The following is a 25,402-nucleotide window of genomic DNA, read 5'->3' as shown; positions in this document are numbered from 1 at the left end:
CAGTTAAATCAACAAAAATAAGACCCAAGATGAAAGTTGTACTAAACCAGGGCTGCATCTATTATTTTTCGTAATTGATTCATCTGCTGATTATTTTCTGAATTTAATTGATTAATAATGTGTTCTATAAAACCTCAGAAAAGACTCCAGGGAGTCCTTTTTTTTAGAAGAGCAGAAGAGCAGAACAGCAGAACGGAGTTGAATGGCGTTCGCAATCATCATATGAGTTATATTTTTCTGGACACATGAGCGCTCCTTTCAGAGCCATAGAAGGCATTAGCTTTGATTGTAAAAAGGCTTAATTTTTCCCTGACACAAGTTCTATAGTGCTGTTTGACTCACAAGAAGGCAGAGGCCATATTGATTAAATACCAGATTTTATTCCCTACATTTAGTAACTTTTTGTTCACCTCAAAATACTTTGGTGTTTTTTAGGCTGTAAAGAATGCGTCACACAACAGGATGGTATTTTTAAAGTAAATGTGCGCTGTGAAAAGATTTGACATGACTTGTTTAAAAAACCAAATGCCAATGTTTAACTGCAGGGTTCGATGTTTGACAGAAAATGTCAAAATACAGTTTTAAGAGAAACAAGTATGTCAGAAGTCGGCATGGGACCTCTGTCTAAATGCATTCACACCACCAACAACACCCAGGATTCCCCAGCAATATACGTAAAGGCAGTGTTCTTCTAAGTAGCTCACAGACACGTGTTCAGATTTCAGGTGACATCCGTAGTCAACAGGTGCCAGAACATAACAGCTGCTGCTGTTGTGACTCGCCTGCTCTGAAGTTGCCCTGGGGAGCCTGATGCCAGAGTTGGTTTGGGTTCATCATGCATCCCGTTTTGCATTTTTGCAAAGTTTGTTATGGCAGAAATGAGACGTGAACATGAAAAGGCTTACCAGGTCTCATCTTCCTTTTTATTCAGAAATGTGCATGGCATTTGATTTCCTCCCAGAGGGTATGGGCAAATCTTGCATAGAGTAATCACTTCAGAAAAATCAGCCTGACATTAGTGGAAGCATAAAAGAAAGAGAGCTCATTTTAGGATTCAGGAACTGTTTGGTTCTCAATCAATGCAGCGGTGAAAGAACCAAAAGTTCTTGAGGGTATAATGACCTCTTGACCTGTCTCCAAATAAGATAGATGGAGAAGGTCTCCACTTGGCTCCTTTGGTGCCTATTTAAGGAGCCGACTGTCTGCGCTCCCTATTTTATCTGAGTCACAGAGTGGCTATTGGAGTCCACATGATTGATGTGGTCTCATCTGTCAGGCTGTCACGCTCCCCTGATGAGCAGATACTTTATCGACTCCATTTTGGGGAGTGTGTCTAGTCTCAATGCTCACAAGAAAGTATAAGCTCTTTTAAGGAATAAACTCAGAATAGTGACCTCAGACCTGATCTTCAAAATGTTGATTTAAGTGTAAGGTCCCATTAGATGAGTTCTCCTGGTAGGATATTAGTCTTGAGGAGAGGGCAAAATTCAATAGACTGTTGGTGCTCGGTGCCAGAACCTATTGACAGAACAAGAAATACTGGAGTTTGAATAATGGCAATAGCTAAGGTGACAACAGTCCATTGATGTTTGCTTTTGATCTGGAGTCTTTTTTCACCCCGACTATTGGCTCCAATCCGTTGCCAATAATGTCTAGCTGGTCAGCCTGCAAGCTTCTCAGATAAATTAATCCCTTTGCACACATATGGAAATGTGAAACAAGAAACTATTTAAAACACAAACAGGCCTGTTAGTATTTAAAAGTACAAGTGGATTTTCTGCTGTTGTTTGCTTATTCCATCTTTGTGCTGTGATATATTTAAAAAAAAAAACTGTAATTCACAAAGTCTCTCTTTCCTTGCAATAAAGTGATGGCTTTGCATTTTCACTGCTAAGCTCTGCCGGCTGTATCAGAGGGCAGCCTTCAAAGAGGAGATTGCACAAACCCATGTAATAAGCTAGTTCAGTTATAAAGGGCAGGTGCTTATCTTGTCCATATAGGATCCTTTGGTCAGACTGATCTGGTGTGGAGACATTAGATCATAACCTTCCTGTGTCGACCGATCATTTCTCGCAGGGGAACAAGCTCTTAAGTGAAAAACCAGGGGACATACTGTAGAAAAATCCATTTAATGAGATGTTTTCTTTTGTGAGAAACATGTGCTTTTCTTCCTGTGGCCTTTTCTCTTTTTGTATCTTGCACTGTGTAAGGGGAGTCGTGGTTAAGACAACCAATTTATTCCACTAAGGGAGACAGAAATTATTAGATAATAGGTCTAAGTATCAAGGGGATGTCAGCCTTGTTTTTCTATGCCCTGTTAAATCATAATGAGAAGACACGACAAGAGACTAAAAGTTAAAAGAGTGAGGTAGAAATCAGTTAGCAACCTTTGATTAGAAATTCCTTATGTCATGGACATCTATCATCTCATTATGCTACCAAGGATGGCCGCTTACGCTGATACCATGGTTGTCTGTCACATTACTTCCTATCTTTATGGCACTGCTTTTGACTCTTTCGCTGGTATTTAGCCTAACACTACCTTGAACAAAAAATTCTGAATTGTGAAATCATACAACCAAAATAAGCAGTTTGTCTTTACACAGACTGTTGTTGCATAGGCGTTTCCTGCCCCAACCAAGAATTGGCCCTCAACAAGCAAGAATTTTGACTGGGAGCCAGCATCATAGACAGTTAGGGTTTCCAATATTAGGATTCCCAGACTGCAGAGCTTGGGAATAAAAACACCATAGAGTAACAGTAATAACACCACTATGTTTGTATAGAATAATATTTACAATAATATAAATATGAGGTTCAGAATTAACAATTGACTCACTAATGTGCATTGGTCTAGAGCTGAAACGTTGAAAAATTGTTGATCAAAAGTTGATCAACAGAAATTAATCGCTTGAGTCAGACGAACAAATCATCAAATTTGAGAAGGTGGAAGCTGGCATTTCTGCTTAATAAATATCATTTTTTCGCTTGTGGCTCAGGACCCTCAGGATGCGGGTCGTCCACTAATCACATGTCCGGCAGTTCGATCCCTAGCTCCTCATTTCCACATGTGTAAGTGTCCTTGGACAAGACACTGAACTGCAAATTTCTCCCGATGGTTAGGCCACCAGCTCATTGCATGGTAGCTTGCTGCCATCAGTGTGTGGGAGTGTGTGTGTGAATGGATGAATAAGATGCAAATTGTAAAGTCCTTTGATAAAAACATTATATAAATGCAACTATTTACCATTTCTAACCGGGATATCTGTGGGTTAAACAAAACAAGTGACGTAATGACATTAGTTCTGGGAACTTGTGATGATCAACTAATTTAAAAAAGTAATCAACAGATGAAACAATAACGAAAGTAATCTTTATTTGCATCTCTATATTGGTCCATGGCCAACAAAGTCCAATTTGTTGTTGATGCAATGGTCAAATTTTGGTTCTTACACCAAAAATATTTGTAATATTTTAATACTTTCATGTGAGGCATCAAATTTGGAAAAACTAATAAAATGCATGCCAACTCATGGCTTGGCTAATTGTTTCAAGCTACTGTTTGGTGTACAAATGGACTATTAATCAGGGTTTAGGTTTCAGAGGTTGTCCTCTTGTCTGCTATTATTATCACCTAACCGGAGGATAAATCCTTTCTTGACATGGTGTTGATTATAGGATTTTACCTTGATGAGGGCTAATGACACTGTTCACTGATATTTAAAAAAAACGCCACTGATAACCATGTTAAGCTGATGACAGCTAAGCTGCTCCAGTCACTTTGCTGTGATTTGCCTTTTATACCACAGGCTACTGGGATTTGAGCTGTCAAACTGCAAAGCTTAGCTCAAAACAAAGAGATGTAAGACACAAAAACATTTTAGAACATCTCTCTGGTGTAAAGCATGGACACAAGGGCAACATGTCTCACGAATATGCCTTTAATCACATGCACAGACAGATGTTGCCTAGGCAGCTGGAAAAGGTTAACAAAAATGGAAATGAACTGCATGCAAGACAAACAGCACTGCAGGCGAGAAACGTGATGCTGTTGTATAAGACAGTGTCTCCATCCAATTTCATTTTCATTAAAATACCTTTGTCATTTCCTTTGTCCAAGCATTTTGAATGTAAATAGTCTTTTGTGTTTTCTTAATTTGGCTTGCCTGGGCCTGGCATTTCAGTGTTGAATCATTGCAAATTATTAAATCAAATCTGCTGCTAGCAATACAAAATGGAGAATTTCCAGAGCCAAGCGGAAGGTCTAGTTAAAGGATCACATTCTTTTTTATCTTTAAAATAATTAATCTTTCTGTTAATGTAGTGCTGACTTTGATGTCGATTCACAGGCTTACACTATTATTTATGAAGCTGTCTACTTCTCACTGCAAGGCATACTTTTTTCATGGCCTCTGATACCAGACCGCTTGATTATTCATCAACAAACTTATAAACCCAGTAGCAGAAAACATTCATATGCTGGATTCCCATTTACACATGTACATATACATGTACATAATATATATATATATATATATATATATATATATATATATATATATATATATATATATATATATATATATATTTGTCCATCTATCTATTTAAAAAAAAGGGAGGGGAAGGTGGTCAAACGTCAGCCCAAATGCTGGATATCCTGTTTTATTCATGACTATACGGCATAATGTATTCTCGTGCCACAGTAATATTAAAATAGGACAAATGCTGTCAGATACAAAGATCTGATTTTGCAAATTATTAAGTCAAAACAGTGAAAACACTTAACACTGATGGCTTTAAAAGGATCCTTGACCATTAACAGCAAGCCAACAGAAATTTAAACCCCAATTAGGCCCGATTATTTCACTTGTTCCCAATGTAGCTGTCAAGATTTATTGAAATGAGCATTACTATGTTGAAACCAGACTGGAAAAGGCAGATGCACTTAAATCAAGAAAATGACACTTGGTTAAAGAAAAATCTCAAAATACTATGTGCTGAACACGAACACCACCTTATTGGCAGACCTTTTTGTGCTTATTCTAAGAAAATGAGATTCAAGTATGCAATAACAGACATAATATCTTGTTTAGACAGAGATTGCTTTACACTGTTGTTCGGATGCCATCAGGGAAGGGAATGAACACTAGGGGGCAAGCTTAAGCCTTTCTCACATGTCCATAGCATATTTAGGCAATTATATCTCCCCTCTTCTCCCCAATCCTTTAACATTTTAGATTGTGTGTTTGCTTCACAGTGGTATATGCATGTAACAGACTGTGAAGTCCCTCTTTTGTTCATATTTGTTTGGGTGTGGGCTTGTGTGTGATAAGCCACCCATATTAATCGTAATCCAAAAATAACATGTATTGGACTATGTACCATTCTGATTGAGGCAAGTTGTGTGGACTTCCAACATTTTGGATTAAAAAAATCTTCCCCTCTCTTTCTTCCCTTTCTTTCTTTCTTTCTTTCTTTCTCTCTCTCTCTCTCTCTCTCTCTCTCTCTCTCTCTCTCTCTTTGCAACCCCTACACACACTGTCAAGTCTGTTGTTGCAGGCTGTCTCTTAAAATACACTAACCTTTAATTGTTTCTCTATTCTCTCCAGCTTTTCTACTCTGTTGAGGCTCTCTCATTGTATGGTGGCTGCGTTTGCTTTCTTTCTCCTTCGTCTCTTGCCCCAACCCATTGTTTCCCTTTCGCCTGGTCCCTCGCCATCAAGAGTCTCTCTCATTGCACGGCAACTCCTTTGCGACCTTTGCAGTGTCTGCCTCAATTTGCATCATTCCTCGGTGTGCGGTGTCAGCTCAGGCCTCCTGATCAAGCAGCTGATGACTGCTTTCATCCCACATTTAGCTGCTTTGCGTCCGTTTATCTGTCTCTCTGTTTCCCACAATTCTTTGCTGGTGCGGGAGTGGTGCTTGCCTGTGTCTGCTGGTCTGTCTGCTGCGTTGGTCTGTCTGTTGTTTGTTGCCGGGGATCGGCAAACAGATGGTGCGCTACGTTTCTCCCTGCAGAGTGAGAGTGCTACAAAGTGCAGCATCATGCAAGATGGGTTTTACTGCAGAAACGACTACCACAGTAGAACTCTGATACTTTGTGCGTTCTAGCAGCACAGATGAATACCACTATATCATATTCTATGCACAGCGTTCCCATCTTATCTTTGTACCTCCCTGCATACTGTAACATTCCCTCCTGTTCTTTGAAAGGTTTATCCTTATATTCATTTGCTAAATATTTAATACTCACAATGCGTCGCTAAAAGTTTTCATACCAAATTAAAGCTGCAAGATTGAAAGGATTGTCCTTGACTGTTTTCAATGGATATATGGTGAATTATTAAGAGCTCGTTAGGGGACCTACTTGTGCTATAATACTCTGAGATCCACAGTCTTTTGAAAGTTTCCGAGTTATGTAGAGATTATGGGTTTCAGCAAAACTCCCTGGGCAATGCTGCTGCAGCTAGAAATATATTTGGAGGAAACATTGGTTCAAGCATGTAGGCAGGACACCCCCCCCTCCCCGTCCCCCACACACTCGCACACACACACACACACACACACACACACACACACACACACACACACACACACACATCCCGAGAGAGTGAGTGGGCTTACTGATGACAAGGGGCCCCTCTTGCTATAATATTAACAAGGTTGATGGATTCATTTCACTTAAAAGACTGAATTTAATTGTCTGCCAATGAGTGTTGCCACTGATACTGCCAAAGCACATAAATGGCAGAGATTGGAAGATTGGGAAATATAAACATCCATGCCGCCACCATCATGCAGCGCTGAATTGTGCCACTCACAGAAGTGCATTTTTAACTGCTAATGAATCAGTTGTGTTCAATCCAATACCAGGCACTCAGAAGCCAAGATTAAAAGTCTGCTCTTGCTAATCATAACAAAAGCCATGGTATTAGTCATTGGAGATAGAGTCAAGGTCCTTGCCCACACAGCTAATTGAGCTCTTATCTTAGCCCAGCTGGTAATGTCATTAATCATAAATGGCATGTCATGTTCGAGAAAAGTGTGGAAGCTTCATAAGCTCCTGATGAGCTCTGAAATTGCATAGTGCTTTGTTTTCAAAAGCTCATGCAGAGGCTTGTGGATATTATGTAGAGATTAGCCGATCAGGGTGTTCTGTTGGTTAACTTGGATTCATACAAACACACTGTGATTTGGTGTTTTTCTTTATGACCAAATTTGTGCTTAATTAATTGCAGCACAAACCTCTTCTCTTGCTTTCTGCTGGCTGGTAAGACTAATGATAATCTCTGGGAGAATGATTTGTTGCTCTGAGCAGACACAGAGCCTCTATTTTCTTGTTTACCTTACTTTACCGGAGGCCCTTTACCATAGATATAGCCAACAAAAGTGGAAGAGCAAACATAATCTATTGTTAACCACTTCAGTTGCTGCATAGCTATTTGTAGATACCCTGTAGAAATGAACTGGTGTACCTGTGAAGCTACATGTACTGTAACTAACGCTCAATGCTTTCTGCCTAGAAGCTATTTTCCTCTTTGGAAAACGAGTGTATAACTATGCACTGTTGTCTCATGACCTTTGATTGAGCGGATTTTCTTCAGGGGAGAGCAGAATTATCATAGTTTGTGCTCCTGTTTGAAACCATGCATAACTTTAATTGCCAGCCCATGATGGGGTCTATGAGAAAGCTATAAAACGTGAGTGCTCACATCAGTGCAGACTAGTAAATTAGCATGACAGTGGCGGGTGGCTGCGTTAGGGAATAAGGGAGAGGGCGGTGGTGGGGACGGGGTTACGAGCTCAGCAGAGTGATTGAAATTCCTGCTGTCAGGTGATGGCTGCTCAGGTGATATGGCACAACGCTTGCACCACTCTAAGTAGAATGCAGATGCAGAGTGACTTTAGAGGTTTTTATATGAGAGAGGATCAGGAGGAATTTCATTCTGTTCTTTTTCTCTCTTTTTTATTGACAGAACCGCATGTCACATGTAGCAAACGCATGCATAATGTGAAGAGGCAATTGTACAAACCACCAGCTAATACAATACACATTCTGCCACATAAGTTAACACGAACAATCAATCAAAGGATGTTAAGTAGAAAAGTGGACTAACTTAAAAGACTTGATGGTTTCTTGTAACCAGACCCTTGGATGTGTCCATGCCGAGTGAGCGATATCTTATGGGTATGGTTATGTTATGGTTATAAATAACCTATAAAAACCTCAAGAAATGTGGAAGTTGATCATTGAACCATGGAAGTTCTTTTTATCATGTCATATTCATTTAAAAATCTAAATTTAAGCCTGTTAGTTACTTTTGCATTGCTGCAAAACACTAAGTAATTTCTAACTGTCACAGTTGAATGGAGCAGGTGAAAACCCAAACACAGGAGACAGTAGACAACAGGAACATGAAAACAAGTCTTTATTGCAGGTTTAGTGCAGGAAAGGCAAAACTGGTCTCAACTAAAACCAAGGATTCAACAAAGACTGAACTGAAAGCCATGGCTTAAAACTAATTAACGAGGGCATGAAGTGCAGCTGGAGAGATGGGCGGAGAAACTCAGGTGTGGGGAATGAAGTGATAATGCATAAACACAGGTGCGATGGTAAACAGGCTCGAAAACACAGACAGAAAGTAAAACAAGACATGACGCAGAAGAGTGAGTGAAGCAAAATCCCAAAGACTATGACAGTAATTTACCCAATTGCTGTACATATGTACAATATTGAGGTATTTCCACTTTGATATTTAATTGTGACCTGTTGTCTGCTAAACTTAATGGCAACGCCCGCTGAAACGACCAGGACCTCACGGTGCTCTCTACCTGGCTCACAATCACCTTTCCTCGGCTAAACTTAACTGTCATGTAACCAGTCGTCATGTAGATGATTTTTTTCTATATATGAAAAGGAAAATACTACAAAGCAGAACACTAGCATTTACAAAGGTTTTAACAGTAAATCGGGTCATCAGTTACTTGCTAAAAAATAAAAGAAGGCTAAGATTTTGTAAGATTAGAATTGACTTCTTTAATTATTGATGTGCCGTGTAATTTTAGGGACTGAATCTCTTTAGTTTTATATCTTTAATTTTCCCCACGTTTGTTCAACAAATCAATACTCACATGCTTGTCCGGTACTGTTTCGCTCCTGAAATTGAGACACTTGGGTAGATTGGAAAAATGCTTTGTCACACTTTGGTTAAACTAATAGTGTTCCCTTTTTTTAGCATTTAACCTTACCACACACACTAATAACACCAGTCTAGGTTTTGGACTCACACACACATGGTATTGTGTTGCATTGTGCAGAGCATTGAGTCTTAATCAGTAGGGCATAGATGAACCAAAAGTACCATTGAAAGCACTATAATGATTTTGTATTATTCAGACATATCAGGCCCATTAGCACAAGAACTAGAAATGGCATTCATTTTACAAGCCAGCAAGAGCTCACAAGCCGGAGCTCCAGGGAGCAAGGAACAGCTGAAGGATGCAGTTTAAAAATACCAGATTGTTTTTCTCCAGGGCTGGAATGACTCATTACCCAGGCAGCAAAGCAGGGAGTCTTGTCAGTTGGGTCGTCCCACAGTACAGTGACGCGCAAATTGCGCCAGCGCATCACTTATAGTGCTACAGTCGTTTTGGGATTGTGACAACAACAGCGATACACACATACACTTGTACACTCCAAAAAGTCCCCATAAACACACAAACACCTGTGTTGAAATCCAGGGAAGTGATGTGTGCAGATTGCGGGAGAGTTTTGTTTTCTGGGAGGTATGGTAAAGTCTCAGGTGGTTGCCATATGCTGACGTGTTTACCCCATCTTCTCATCTTGTGGCTCACTCGTTCAGAAGCGAGTGGTGTTGGGAGATAGCCTGACCAACCCATCGCTCAGATACTGCTGCGCCACTGTGAAGACTTTCCACTATTGGATCTTTACTCTGGTCTTATCTGATGGCCACTCTGCTGTGAGGTGTTGTGAAACCGACGCTCACACGTCACTAGCTCTCCTCCTATCTCTCTGGATGCAGCCTAAGGAGGTGCGAGGGAAATGTTGAAGGAGATTGAGGGCATATTGGGGGCAGACTGGCATGGCACTTAGCCTTGGATCATTCCTCACCTGGGAGATAAAGGGCAGGAATGATAACTTCCCAGCTTGAACTGAGTTATGGGCCAGCGTTAGACCTTTGCAGTGAAAAAGGTGAGTTATCCGTGGAGGCCTCTGATGTAAAGAACTGCCCTTATCAGGCCAACAGGGAGGAAGATGAGGAAATAACAGAAAGGCCTGTGCGAAGAAATGTAACTGATTTGGAATTTGGCTGAGTGGGAATGTTCCTAATGTCTTTCAGTCTTCATCCCTTCCTTTTTCTGTTTTCTTTCCTTTCCTCCCTCTATCGTTCTTATCTGAGCTCCTCTGTAGAAAAATCCATTTTCCTGCAGTAGGTCGCTTTGTCTGCGCAGGGTGCGGCGGTACTGAGGTGGGTGGTAAATAATGCAAGTCTTTCTCCTTTAATGCTTCCAATGGAGGGGGCGCTCACTAAGACCCTCTCAGAAGTGGGCTTATTAAACCAGCCAGGCCGCAGCCATTGCTGTTCCTTTTTTTAGGAGGCAAGGTGAGGAAGAAGTGAAAATGTCCCTAAAGAAAATTTCTGCTGCAAGGGCCCATTATCCCATTCTCTTACCCATTGAAACTTAAAGCAACACTATGTAACTTTTCCCGCTTCGGTCCCCCTACAGGTTGTCTCATTGGAACTACAGCTCGCGCTACCCACCGCTTCGGTCCCCCTACAGGTTGTCTATTTGGAACTACAGCTGTAGCTAAAGGTTACATAGTGTTGCTTTAAAGATGAATCCAAATGGGAGGTGCATAGAGCTCCAAAAGTCACTAAGTGTGGCTTTTGCTGTGGTGCACTGCAGACATCCTGCATTCAGTTTGTGCCTCATCTCTTGCAGAAAGATAACATTGCCTAGTTGCTGCTTCGAATTGTAAGTTTTGAAAGAGAGGAGCAGATGGCCATTATCTTCTGGACAGGATTCAAAGCAATGGTCGATAAAATTCAAGTTTGGAAAGCTTGCTCACCTTTCTGACAAGCTGTAACCTCGACGTGAAAGTGACTTACTCTGGCATGGCCCTTTTTGGCTTTCCCTCCCTTTTCTGAGTTTCATCATGGATTTTCTTTTCCCCATTTTCTCTACAAATAAAGATGATCTTTTTGTTCACCTCCTGTTTTCAACCGATTCTGTAACTCCACTCCAGTGTTGTTTCATTTTCAGTCACGATTGTGCAATGGTTGCCATTTTACTTCAAAGCACAGCGGAGAATAGAGACCTAATGTGCTTGAAGATCTCTATTCTCCATTATGCTTTAATAATATATGCAGTAAATACTGTATATATGAGTCAAACAGAGGATGGCCAAATTCATTTCAAAGCTGCAGTTTTCACATGCATCAGGTTTAAGTGGAAGGTCTAGGATAGAGAATGAATCAGATGTATGCGGAGGCAGGGGAAGATATGAGATCCTGTGCCTCACTAATGTCAAAAATCCACCTCCGCTCATAGAGAATATTGTAGCCCCCACATATATTTATTGAATTTTCAATAGTTTCCATTGCGCAACAAATCCGAACATATCCCTTTGACAACACTAGTATGGAAGAAAAGACGTGTAAAAAAAAAAATCCAATGTGATGGGAGCAAAACACTGCTGAGAATACTGCTCTTGTTACAGGGCAGAACAGCAGAAGTAGGCCTCGTGTGATTGGCCCTAATACATTTGCTTGCAGAAACTGATTCAAAAGATGAAAGGAAGGGAGAGGTTTGTCTTTTTCAGGTCAACATGCCTCCAGGGCTGCCTACACATCCAAAATAGATGTATCTACAAGAAAGCTGGCCAGAATTAGTTAACGCTTGCACAATAATCTACCTAATTTATTTATTTATTTGATTCCTTTCATTTTCCGCTACCCTCAGGAAATCTTTCTTCCTCTGGCGATTTCTTACAGATGCTTGTGGGCACATTGTGTCTCTGGATTCCTTCCACTGCGTGTCTGATGAGTCATGCACAGGGACCAAAAAGAAATTAAACAGTCATTGTTCGAGATAATGGATAACTAATGGCTACCATATGAGATGATACTTGAGAGCATGTGTCGTGTGAGATGGAGCAATCGAATATGCCGTATGAATTGAGAGATTAAACATGCTGACACTTGCTGATGTGATTAAATAGAGCATGTAAATACCACCCGCACAACAACAACAAACCTGTCAGTCACCACAAACTGCAAAGTGGTCACCACCTGACCACCACATCCAATATATCTGTCTCATTTATCTTTTATTTCATTTCATTCTGTCTGCATTTTTAGTGTGGAAACTTACTGCAACACTAACTGACTTTGACACTCTATTCAAACAAATTGTTTTGGTGCAGGGTGTTTTAATGCATACTTATCTTGTTTTCTTTATCAGTTATCCAATGAAGAACTAGACACATATGGCCAAGTATGAGGATGCTCCACCAACATAGAAATTTGATAAAAGTCCACAACAAAAACTACATAATTGGAAAGTAAATATTAAAAACCTATTAAGTACAAAAACTGCTAAACTTGTATTTAAACTCAAAAGCCATGTGCCAAAATAAGTTGAATAAAATGCAGACTACATTTGGTTTTCTTGTTTTTTAAACCTGCATGAACCAATATTCTTGCCCCTTTAGGGAAACAAGCTGTACTAACAACTTTTGAGTTGATATGGCAAACTTGTTGGCAAACATTTCCCTTTTTGTGTTACTTTATCCAATCTATCCAAATATGGAGCAACATTAGCATTCTTTTGGAGTTGTGTTTCTGGCTATGAATGCATGAATTTCAGGAGTCTCTTTAGCTGCTAAATGCTTTGCTATGTTCACCGGCTAGTTGCTAAGTTTGTCCATCTTCCGTTAGTCACGTAGTGATTTAAACATTGTTAATATAACTATATTAATATTAACTGCTTTAAATACCTAGTTGACTTATGTAGGAACAGATGTGTCCTCTAGTCTTATCAATGCATTTTGATTTTTGTATTATTAATAAGAATGTAAGGAAAGGAAGGTAAAAAAGGAAAAAAGAAACATGCACGTTTAATTAAATGTGTGAATATTGGGGTAGCAGATGCAATGGCTTGCTCACATCTTTAAAACCATATGGATTTGTGTACACATGTATGTGTTTGTGTGTTTTTGCGTGCCAAGACGTGGGCATTGTAGGTATTATATCCACTCCAGTGAAGATGAGTTCAGAGTTTGCAGTTCTTTGCAGCTACACTCACCGGTTAAAACATGTCTTTCTGGGCTTGCCCTGTCTCAGTCAGTCTGAGGTGATTGCAGTTGACACATTTGCAGACGATCTGCATTGTCAGCTAGCTAATCCAGCAGGGTGCAATGTTGCGAAACTGGAGAAGACAGAAGAAGGTTAGATGATACATTATGACAGTAAAAAGGGTGTCAATAATGGTTTGTCTTGTGAAGAATTGTCAGGCACATTTTCACCACATCTTGCCTCAGGCAGTGGATCTACCTGTATCATACATTGCCTGTTCACATTAATGAGAAATCTCCCACTCAAAATACCACTTTTTGCTGTACAGTAGGGTGCATTCACCTATGCATAACCTTGGATTGACTAATGTGTGTGCTTGCAATTGTTTCTATCCTGGGAACAAGGGCTTTGCAAGGTAAAGAGCACCCATGTCAAGAACAAAGGGGCTGGCAATTTAGAAATCCTTTTTGGTTTCCCCTACAGCTACACTTTACACAACAATTCTCCAAACCAACTACATGGATTACTTACAAAATGGCTTTGGTTTAGTCTAGACTGGTCAAAGATTAAGTGCCTGTATTTTCCCCCAATTGTAACTCACACAAACACAACACTCCATCAGGAGCTAGTTCCTCTTCAACAAGCACAACAAGTGCCAGTCTAAGAGGGTCGCTGCCAAATACAGGAATTTTGTAGTAATGAAGGTGTCAGAAAGATGTGAAGTGGATAATGTTTGCACCTGCTCTACATCCCGGCCTGGAAAACATAATACACCATTCTTTGAGAGCTCAACTATGCCTACAGCAAAGACAGGTTACAATGACATCAAACTGTGTAACCACTCATTACAGCGTGTTCTCTGCGCAGACCACCTCAATGTGTTTTCTCATCCTCACTTGCCCAAATATACGAGGCTGCCTGTGGGTGCTGTCACTGCTGTCTCCCTCTCCAGCTGGCACTTCACATGAGGAGGTGTTAGCATTATCTGAAGCTATCATCCGATATTTACTGTACTGGGGCGGTTATCCATTTTAGTTGATACAGCAGTGATTCATTAGGCCTCATTTACTTTTGTGCCAGTGCAGTGCTCGCATGCTCACCAATTTCAAATTGTTGACATGAGAGCCCCAGAACTGCATTAGAGACCAGTTTTGAGAGTGGTGTTTTTTAAAACACCTGAAATGTAAGGACCTCATTCAAAATATGATACACCCCTACTTCTCAGAGTCACGACTACCTGATACACATACTGCTGGAATCAACACCACTTAGTAAATCCAGTGATATCAATGTATGTTTACAATACATAGTAAATCAATTTCTTATTAAATGTATGTCGCTAATTAAAGAGCAAACATGAAACGCTAGAAACTATCTAACTAACAAATATATCAGGAAAAAAACCTGTAGTGACAGAACTCAAAACATTCAAATCAAAATAGGATAAAATAAATAGAAGTTAAAATCATCAAAATGAGCATCATTATTAACTATCATCATGTGTTTACTGAACTAAGGTATAAAATGTCCTTATATTCTCATATCACAATCTCCTCTTTCCATTCTATGGGGTGTTGAAAGCTTATGGGCATGCATAAAACATTTCCTTAAACATGTATGAACATGTATTTTCATTAATTTCATTCATAAGCACATAAAGAACACTAGTAATAATAACGGAATATGCAAGAGAGGCCGAAAGCCTAAAAGGTTTATCAAGGGTCTAAGTTTAGCTGAAAAACAAATAAAAAAAGAAACTAACTAAAAACTATTTCAAATACAAGTAATATGTTTCAAAACATATTCATTTTTCCCATTTACATTTGTTTTACCACTCACATACAAAAGAATGACATGTCAAAGCTATCCTGCATGGCACAATAGACATAGAATGACTTATAGGAACAAACAAACAGCTTAGAGTTCAGCTGTAGCACTTGAATGGGATACTTGATACTTAGGAGTGCCAGTCCCAACTGATATAATGCTGTTTTCTCATGTTTGTGTATTTCTGTGCAGGTTATATTTTCACACAAATCCTCTTAAGGACTTGAGGAGGATGACATGTTCTGTTAAAAACAAAAAGAGGATGCCTCCTAAAATGTTTTTAACATCTGTGCTAATGTCTGCCTGAGAGCTAAGCAACACCGAGACACATGGGGCATGTAGTACTGTAGCAGCTGCCCTCATTTATTTTCTCTCCAGCCATGTATAGATAAGATAAAGCCCTATTCACTCTGTTAAGCAAAAATCCTTGGCTGCACCACTGGCAGCCCGCATGGTACAAAACCCCAAAGTAGGGCATTCCAAATTTCCACTCCTCTGTGGCCTGAAGAGTGCATCTGGACACCCCCACACACTCATGCTCAACTGACGCCTGCATTATTTTCCACTTACGATACTTGAATTATGCATTTTACATGGTTTTATATGTGGAAATTGCCCATGTCTGTGACATGTGGAGGCGGGCACAAAGCTGGATTTGAGCCAGTCTGCTAAACCTCACGGGTAGACTTGACTCCCAACGCCTTCCGTGGAACATTTCATAGTGAGCTTTAGCAGCACTAAGGGCAACTTGGTTTGCTGCCAACTATACAATAGTGTTGTGAGAAATGTGCAATTTTTGCCCCCTAATCCAATGGCGCTTCGCCCCCACTCAACAATTAATCCTCTGTAGTGGCATACCATACCTAACTCTATTTCAGCTATTATATATTATATATAACTCTATTATAGCTTTAAATGCAACTAAGAAGAAAAAGCATTGTAATTTTAGCAACTAATCTGATTTATAGTTGTAGGAGTGCTGCCCATAATATATACAGTCAGTGGTGTAAGAAGTAAGGGAAATAATGTTTTCTGTGGCTCTGGAGGAGCTTTGTCAAGCCTGAGATATTTTTTAGTTTACAACGCCGAAGTATTTCAACCTTAGCTTATAGACTATAAATTTGTAACGGAAAGTCTGCAATACACACTATCATTGGGTTTGAAAAATATAGGCAATAACCATCGTTTATAGACCTTTCCTGTCTGGTGTTCAATTTGCAGTAGTAGTTATGGGATCAATTGTTTTTGGAGCTTTTGCGGTCCCCCACTGCATATTTGATAGAAGCGCAATACTAAATTACGATCATAAGCAATACTGCAAAGTGAAACACTCCATTACAAGTAAGAATCAACAACCTCATAAGTATTAACAGCACTTAAAGTATCAAAAGTAAAAGTACCACTTACAGCATGCAGTCAGAATTATCTGTGTTAATTATTACTACTGAAGAATGAATGTGCAAGTAGAATTTTAATGTGGCTGGTTATGGTGGAGCAAATGTGAACTTTTAGCGTTACCTTAACCTTTACTATAAGGTAATTTAGTCTTTAACAAGGTATGTTATCCTATGAGCTGATGATGTATGTTAAATATAACTAACAATATTTGGATATTACATGTTGTGAAGTACAATTCTAAAGTGGCATACAATTAAAGTACAAATACAGTACAAATACTTCAAAATTGTATCTAAGTATAGTACTTGAGTAGATCTACTTTATCAAGTTTTTTTTATACCACTGTGGACAGCAACAACAGTTTGTAAATGTTGAACACAACACAGTCTTGACTGAGTCAGTGCATCACTCAAGGCTCGATACTAATTTGATGTCAGTTGTTGAAAGGGAGAACTCTTCCCTTCCACTTTCGCTTCCAATTGTTCTCCAGTCGAGCAGGGATTCGATCTGACAGCCCCCTGATTGCAAGCTCATTCCCTCACTGTCAGGATATCGCCAGCCCTCTGCCTTTCTCACAGACATGAAGACTCTCCCATGACTGTGCAGTGCACACACGTTCACATATATGCTAACAACAGATCTATATAGCCCACACACACACACACACACACACACACTGTTGCCTGTCTCTGTAGTTCCTTCTGCCTGCCGACCTCTGTTCCCTCAGTTATTCATGGGCCATCTGCTTGGGCAAGTGCTGTGTCAGATGTGTGTCAAACAGGACCTCATACGTCCCCCCTGTTCGTCTTCTAATTGTGTCCTCGCATCTGCATGCTATAGCCGCCACTGATGCCCATGCAACACTCCATGGTTACCCAAGGGACTCTAGTTCGACTCTCTGGTCCATCATGTCCTAAATAACCTGTTTGATCTGATGTGTGCATCTTTATTTAAGATTATAGCATCTGGTTCATCAATGTTGTACGGGCAAGCACAAATCTGTCCCTGTGTGCTGGTCTGTGTGTTTGTTTTGTGCGTTCTTTTAAGAAGTGGATTGAAGATGACTCATGTTTCCATTGAGATACAGAAATATAGGCAACGTTGTCAATAATAAACATTACATCCACTCATTATTTAAGTCAAAAGTAAATGGTTGTGCACTTTTTATTATAACCAGAATCACATCGTAGTGGCTAACACATCAGAAGTGAAATTAGACAGCATCACAGCTGAAAAAGTACTGTAATGAACAAATTAAGAAATATAACTTGACCTTGAAGTAAGACTAATTGTGTTGTTAAAGAAAAAAAGTTGCTCTTTTGAACACTGTGAAGGTCAATGTGGTAGCCATAAAAGGCAAAAAAAAAAAGGGCCAACCTTTTTCCTACCAACCAGTCCCTCTGCAATTCAGTGATGCTTGAAAGTGAAGACCATATATTCTCTTTAACAAAACCTTTTTTACGGGCTTATGAATGAAAAGAGGTTCAAAGCCATCTAAAATGGAATATTCTCCTGGTCTGCCATGACAGTGTAACTGTAGGCTACTCTGTAATTCTTGCCTTTCAAAATTAGTACTTTATCAAAAAGTCTACTTGAGTCAAAGTAGAGGCACTGTACTCAGAAAAGTACAAGTAGACAAAGGGATTCATTGACAAGAACAAGAGTATGTAATTAGTTGCTTTATATGCAAGACGGCATCACTCAAAACCCCATCAGAGCCAAAAGTGAAGGCTTGATGAATCACTCAGAAATTAAAAAAAACATAAATATATGTTCAGTTTCCCCATTGTTCACTGTCTGTGTGTCAGTTTCTACAATGGATTAAGTCACAGGAGAAGTGTCAGACTGATCCCACTTATCTGAGAAAAGAAAAATGCAGGATTATTTGTCATGAACCAATCATAATCATCAGGGTGGGCCTGAACTTAAAAATAACATGGCTGATGTTCTGGGTGAGTGTGATTAAGAAACATTTTTATATTACTAACCACCTACTTTATGCAAAATTTAAAAAGGATTTAGCATGGCTAGATAGCCATATTGACCTCATGAAAAATGAGTACCAGAAGGGAGAGCAAAAGGAAGCAGAACAGTTAGCCATTGATGACAGGCCTGAGAAATAAAAAACAGAAATCAACAAATCCAACACAGACAAACACAGTATAATTGATACAAAAAATGTTTTTGTCCCAATCACCTGCCTATCTAAAGGTATAAACGCTAAACTTGGAAATTATATAATAAAGAGGCAAACTGTAGTTTAAAAAAATAAGATATAAAGTAGGAATTCTAAAGAAAAAAATGTCCTCATAATAGCAGTGTAGCGCAGCTATTTTTATTTCAACGCCCATGTTATCCAATCTGTCCGGCCACACCGGACGCGTAACGTCCGCGTAGGCCTGCACACTGAAGCGATAGTTTCCTTTATTTCTTGCGTGATACGCAAGCGTATGTGTCAAGCCAGGCAGGTAATCACATACAGGAAGATCACAGAGCAGCTGGATATTTTACCAAAATAAACACTTTTAAAATAAAACAGCCAGGTTTATGGTGATTTTGGCCGTCTTGACTACTCACAGCGAGGCACGCGATCAGGCACACGGAGAGAGAGACCGACGGACAGACAGAAAGAGAGAGAGAGAGAGAGAGAGAGAGAGAGATAGAGAGAGAGAGAGAGAGACACACGCACACACACACACACACACACACACACACACACACACACAGCCACATTTAAGCTACAATTACCACAGTTTTCCCCACTCATCCTGTCTCTTTCTATCGGAGAGAGAGAGAGAGAGAGAGAGAGAGAGAGAGAGAGGTGACCAGTGCATAGAAATACGCATCCGGTATGAATGGCCAGGCGCACGATCAGGCACCTATATACGCTATGCGACACTTGCTTGTGCGGTGTGTTCCAGCTGTAAGAAGTTTGTTTGTGAGTTCTGCACCGAGTTACTGCCCTATATTACTTTCAATTCACAAAGTCATTTATAGCTGCATTGGCTGTGCTAAAATTGGGCTTCATGCAACTGTCATATCCTGTACAGTTTGTCTATTTATGTTTATTTGTTATTTCTTTCAACATGGTTTAAAAACAATGTATGTATGCATGGACGGGTTCACACAAGATAAATGACCTCAGAGAGAGGATGACTATGAATAAATGCAGGCCCGCTTCGGAGCAACACAATAATGCATGATTTCAGAAAGAGGCTATGAGAATCCTCTGGAGAACTACTATGATTCATCTCTGACAGAGACATCACTTCCACTCTGGGCCAAGGGGATAAGACTGTCATGTTAGCTGTCCCTGCCCAATCCCCAGGCCTTCAAAGTAAAGCCACCGTGATGAATCGCAGGGCCCTCTGAATGTGCTGTCCCGACATGCCCTCTGTGTTCTTTGCGGGTTTCAAAGCATGAGGAAGGGTTTAAATGTGTGTTGTATTGTCACAATAAGACAGAGGAGCGCTGATAGTTTGTTTAGAGCTCCAAAACATGCCAGGGACACATGCAAATGAGCTAGACTCCTCGGCTTAGTGATGCACTCATACAATAAGTAAACAAAGCTGTCTGTGCCACTCATACCACTCCTGTGAGCATCTTTCTGTTTTGCTACTGAATGTTTTCTCTAGCTGCTTCTAGAGAACTGGTACCAGTATTTTTTACGATTGAAATTGCAGTTAGCTGATATTATTTATTCACTGTCATGCCTGAATCGTTCTTTTGACCATAGGACAAAACTCTCTCTGAAATCCATACTAATGCAAGTCTTTTAGGTGAGTTGGTAAGGAAGGAAAACACAGGTTTCATTGCAGGTCTTTCAGATTGTCAAGGTCTGAAGCTGGTTGAATAAAATCTTGACCTTTGCAATCAAAGAAAGGGACACTAAGAGGCCAATATCCAATTTTTTGGTAGAAGACCAATATCAACCCAATTTTATGTCCTAATCAGAGTGCCTCAGCAGCATCACATCATTTTGGAGAAATTCTTTTGACAGACAATTTAATTAGTCGAGCAGGGAAGCTATATAACAGAATACTGGTCGGCCACAATTCTTTAAACTGCTATATATCGTCAGGCTCATATTGTAAATAGAAGTGCTTTTCTTGGAGGACAAGGAGTGGGTGATGTGACGTACTTTACTTAAAGCTGAAGGGGCTATGGTGTCAGTTGGTAGGAAACAAAGAGGAATGTCTCCTCTGAAAGAGAGTGATGATTGCTACTGTACAATAATATAGCACTCGGAAGAAAGGCCACTGGCAGGGCCTGAAACAGGAAGGCAGTGCTTGGTGCCATGTTTTGACACAGCAGATAGGGGAAGATTAAGTGTTGAAACCAAAGCTGGCAGAGGACGATAAGGAATTCATTATTTTTATTATTTTTTACCCGCAACCTTGTTGCTGTTTTTTAAGATATTTAAGTTTGTGTCAACAACAGCTGTGAGGACAGCTAAACATAAGTTCCTTTTTGTGTAATCTTTGCAACCGTTTAGATTTGGAACAAAGACAACACAGTAGTGATGAAAATAAAAGGGGGAAGACCAACATTGTTGACCAATCAATGGTGTGAACGCCACTGTTACTGTACATCAGCTGTCCATAGATACAAGTCTCTAGAGTGAAGGTGAGATGTGTAACTAAGAAGTCATGCAGAGGTTATTCAGAAATGTGATAACGAAAGAGTACAAAGATTTCAGGAAGCCATGAATCCCAGATGTTTGCTTGCAACATCTGGTAAGGCAATCATGATGCAGATCAGAAGATGGTTTTAGTGGGAAAGAGGTGATTGGGACGGAGTTGATGACATTGTGGGGCTTATGCTGTCATTCAACAGATGTTAACAAAGACAAGACATATTATGCTGAGAGCTGAGGAAACCAGGCTTTGACATGCAACGCGTGGGTGGAAATACCCTGTTAATGAATAGACAGCAAAGGGGGGGGGGGATGAAGACAGCAGAGGAGATACACGAAGCGTGCTGTGTGATAAAATATGGCTATTGTTAGGCAGTGCTGAGGGAAAAGTGCTGCGATGCAGAAAGAGTGGAAAGTCTTGACAGCTTTCCGGTGGCAGTCTGACGGCTGAGCAGGGAGATTGGAAGGAAAGTGCAGCAGAGGGCTGCTGTCAGGCCACACCAGAGCTCCATTTAACAAGGTCCAGAGATGAGCTGCACCACAACACATTTCAGAGGAATGAGAAGAGAGAGAGAGTGGGAATGGAAGGAGGGCTGAGTAAGGCTCATGCATTTTCCAGAGCCTTGCTACCTGTCGTGCCTGCAAGCCTGGGATTCCTCACATGTGCATGGGAGCAGAGATTGGAAATCCTCAGTAAGGACAGGGAGCTGAAGAGGATTCAGAGATTTGAAGCATTACCTGTCATTATATGCTGCTACTAGACATGCCTGTGACACTTTGACACCAGAGGCTCTACATGAAGGAATGTCTGAGCCCCAATAGATGCACTTAATTTTTACAAAGTAAATGTCAGAAGTAATCATTTACATGTGGTAATCCAGTCTATTTCCACTGTGTATCAAGCTGATCCATGGCAGAGGACAAGCAGAAATAATTAATGTGAGCAAATGCATGAACACGCCTTATTTTAAACATGGATGCCTTCAGGGCCTCGTCCTGAGTGCTACCACAACTCTTGTATATCTCATCTTCATGCTGCACTTAGAAAAAAATGCTTCAGTCATGGCTGCACAGTGGAAACTCTAGCAGGGCCTTTGTAGGCATCTTTCCACCTTGGCCCTAGGTATCAATCTTTCAGCCTGGCATGAAAGCTTATCTCCCAGCTTCAGCCTCTGCTAAATGTCAACCTCAGGAATGCTGAAACACCATCAGTTATGTCCGTCCTATTAGAGCAAGCTAATTCCACATAAAAGTCACCCAATCATTTTTAAATGAGTCTGCCTTCACAGGATTCTCTTCAGCTGTTTAGATCCTCATGTCAGCAGAAGTAGCAGGGAGGAGATGTGTCCCCAGATCCAAATAACATCACTGTTAAAATGCATGCTAAATCACTGTTATGTAGAGAATTCCCTATTCTGTAGTAATGTGCTGAACTTTACAAAAAATGTTTTTGTTTTTTAAACTTTCAGTTATTTGATTTAATGGTGTGTGCAGTATCATAGGCTTACATTGTGTATATCAATTATTGCTCATACTGTTTTCAAAAATTTATTTTCAGTCATATAAATATAAAAAATAACAAAAACTAGACATCTGTTTCTTCTACACTTTATGATAGCTATCCTCATGTTCTTTTTCTCAAATTATGTTGTCTGATTAAAATGTACTGTGTTCTTTCAAAGATTTATGCATATTACATCCTGACCTGAATTAATCTATTTCTACAAATTTCTGCGACTATATTAGAACTGTGACTTTTAATATTTACATACATGATTTACTAACCACTGATTTTTCTCTGTCTGCGTAGGGGGGCGACTCCTGTTTCTGGTGATGTGGCTGAACATTGTGCCTCAAAGTGACAGCTGCCCTGCCAAGTGTGTGTGCTACAGTGAGCCCAAGCCCACTGTGGCCTGCCAACAACACGGACTGTTTTCCATTCCTACTGAGATCCCTGTGCGAAGCCAACGGATATTCCTTCAGAGCAACAAGCTAACGGTGGTGAGGTCCACCAGCTTCAGCTCTTGCCACAATCTTACTGTTCTATGGCTATACTCCAACAACATCAGCTACATCGAGGCTGGTGCCTTTTACGGCTTGGAAAGACTGGAGGAACTGGACATTGGAGACAACAGCAACCTCCGCACCATCAACCCTACAGCCTTCCGGGGCTTAACTAAGCTGCACACCCTCCACCTGCACAGGTGTGGCCTGTCAGAGCTCCCCGTTGGGGTTTTCCGAGGAATGTTCTCCCTACAGTACCTTTACCTGCAGGACAATAACATTCTAACCCTGCATGATGACACCTTTCTGGACCTTGCCAACCTCACCTATCTCTATCTACACAATAACAAGATCAAGATAGTAACAGACAACATGTTTCGAGGCTTAGTCAATCTGGACAGGCTGCTGCTACACCAGAACCGGGTTATCTATGTCCAACCAAGGGCTTTTAGTGATCTTGGTAAGCTGAAATCCTTGTTCTTGTTCTTTAACAATCTCACTGTCTTGACGGGGGAAACCATGGACGCGCTGGAGTCTCTCCAGTATTTGCGTTTGAACGGGAACCAGTGGATCTGTGACTGCCGGGCGAGGACCTTGTGGGACTGGTTCAAACGCTTCAAAGGTTCCAGTTCAGAGTTGGAGTGCATTGTTCCCGAATTCCTGGCAGGAAAGGACCTGAAACGACTGAAAAGTGAAGACTTGGAGGGGTGTGTGGAAACGCCTCAAATCCAGACCAATCTCTTCAACTCCAAGGGACAGGCTGGGAAATTCTCTTCCACTGAAAATCCTCTCGGGGACACCATTCCCAGATGTTGCCTTGGAGATAATGACAAGTCCTCCATTTTGTCTGGCAAAAGCCGCCAAATCACTAACAACCCCCTTAAGGAAAAGGAGAACATGTCTAAGACTAAGTATAAGGAGCCGGAACGAACAAAAAACGAGACCCAAAACAAGCAGAATGATGGACCATTGGGAACCTTGTCCAACACCCTGGACAAGTCTTTGGAAAATCTAAACCCTGACCTTATAGACAATCTGGAATCATCAACAGCATCAAACAAAAAGAAAAAGAAGTGCTCCAAAAAGCCCAAATCAGACGCCCACTGCATCAAAGGCCGAGGTTCTACTTTGCAAGTGCTGCACTTTCTCTTCATTCCCATGATCTGGATATCGCTAGCCATGTCTTAGGACTCCTGATTTCACTCTGAACACAGGACTCAAGATTGTTGATGCTCATGACAATGATAACAGAAGATACAGTGACATCTACAACAGACACTGACTGAAAAGTGAGGAGTCACATTGACCCACTGTGGGCGTGGACAAACAATGATGATGAAGACTTCATCTACATTTAACAAAATGGATGCCTTTACAGAACACTACAGATCTAATGTATATAATTAATTGGTGCCCAAAATTGTTTGTTCTCTATGTACTTAACTGTACTGTGTCTAAGCTACAGTTCGAGGACTCCTCACTTTTTCCCTCTCAAAAGCTTTTACTGCTTAGACAGACCACCGGAAGACGAAAAAAAGAAACAAGAACAAAAAACAAATACAGGAAATCAGAGACAGAGCACACACAAAGAATGTTGGGTCCGTTGAAGATAAACAATCTCCCCCCTATTATTTATTCAAAGTGATGCATTTGTTGGGTAATGTTATGTTTTTTATGTTTATAAAAACAAAAGTTTTATCTCCCCACATTTTTGTTCTATTTTCATGACAGAAAGGGTTTATGGGTAGCATTTACCAAAAGAATGCTGTCAATTTGTGTATGGAGATTGCAATGGAACCATAGATATGCATTTTATTTTACTTGTGTACAAGTATGAATATATTATGAATAAAAGTTCTTATTTCTTAGATCTTTTTGATACTGTGTGGTATTTTCCAGTACAACAGAACACATGGACTCTGACGTCTTAAATGCGATGATTTGCTGCCTTTGTCTTGTGTTGCAGTGGTGAAATGTAACTACTGTAAGTACATTTACTCAAGTACTGTACTTGGCCATTATCTGCTAACTTCTACTTCTACTTCACTACATCTCAGAGGCACATATTGTACCGTATGCTCCACAACAGTATCATCCCCTTCCTGTCCAGTGAAAACCATGTATCTCCAGATGTGTTGATTTTGAATGTTTGTGATGAACTGAAGGATTAAGTGTTCCTTTATGTTGAGAAAATTATCCTACTTATGAAGCTGAATAA

General features: G+C 40.3%; 1 protein-coding gene across 1 annotated transcript in view; it reads left to right on the top strand.

Moving 5' to 3' along the window:
• Positions 1-25,054, top strand: part of rtn4r (reticulon 4 receptor) — a 43,860-nt gene extending 18,806 nt beyond the window's left edge. The window contains exon 2 of the mRNA XM_078251315.1: positions 22,991-25,054. Coding sequence (XP_078107441.1) covers positions 22,991-24,372 — 1,382 coding nt within the window. The 3' untranslated portion in view covers positions 24,373-25,054. The remainder of the gene's footprint in view (positions 1-22,990) is intronic.
• Positions 25,055-25,402: the final 348 nt, after the last annotated feature.

Source organism: Sander vitreus, chromosome 5, assembly GCF_031162955.1.
Source record: "Sander vitreus isolate 19-12246 chromosome 5, sanVit1, whole genome shotgun sequence".
NCBI classification, from domain to species: Eukaryota; Metazoa; Chordata; class Actinopteri; order Perciformes; family Percidae; genus Sander; species Sander vitreus.
The sequence above is the reverse complement of the archived record's forward strand: the minus strand, read 5'-3'. Positions and strand labels throughout refer to the sequence as shown.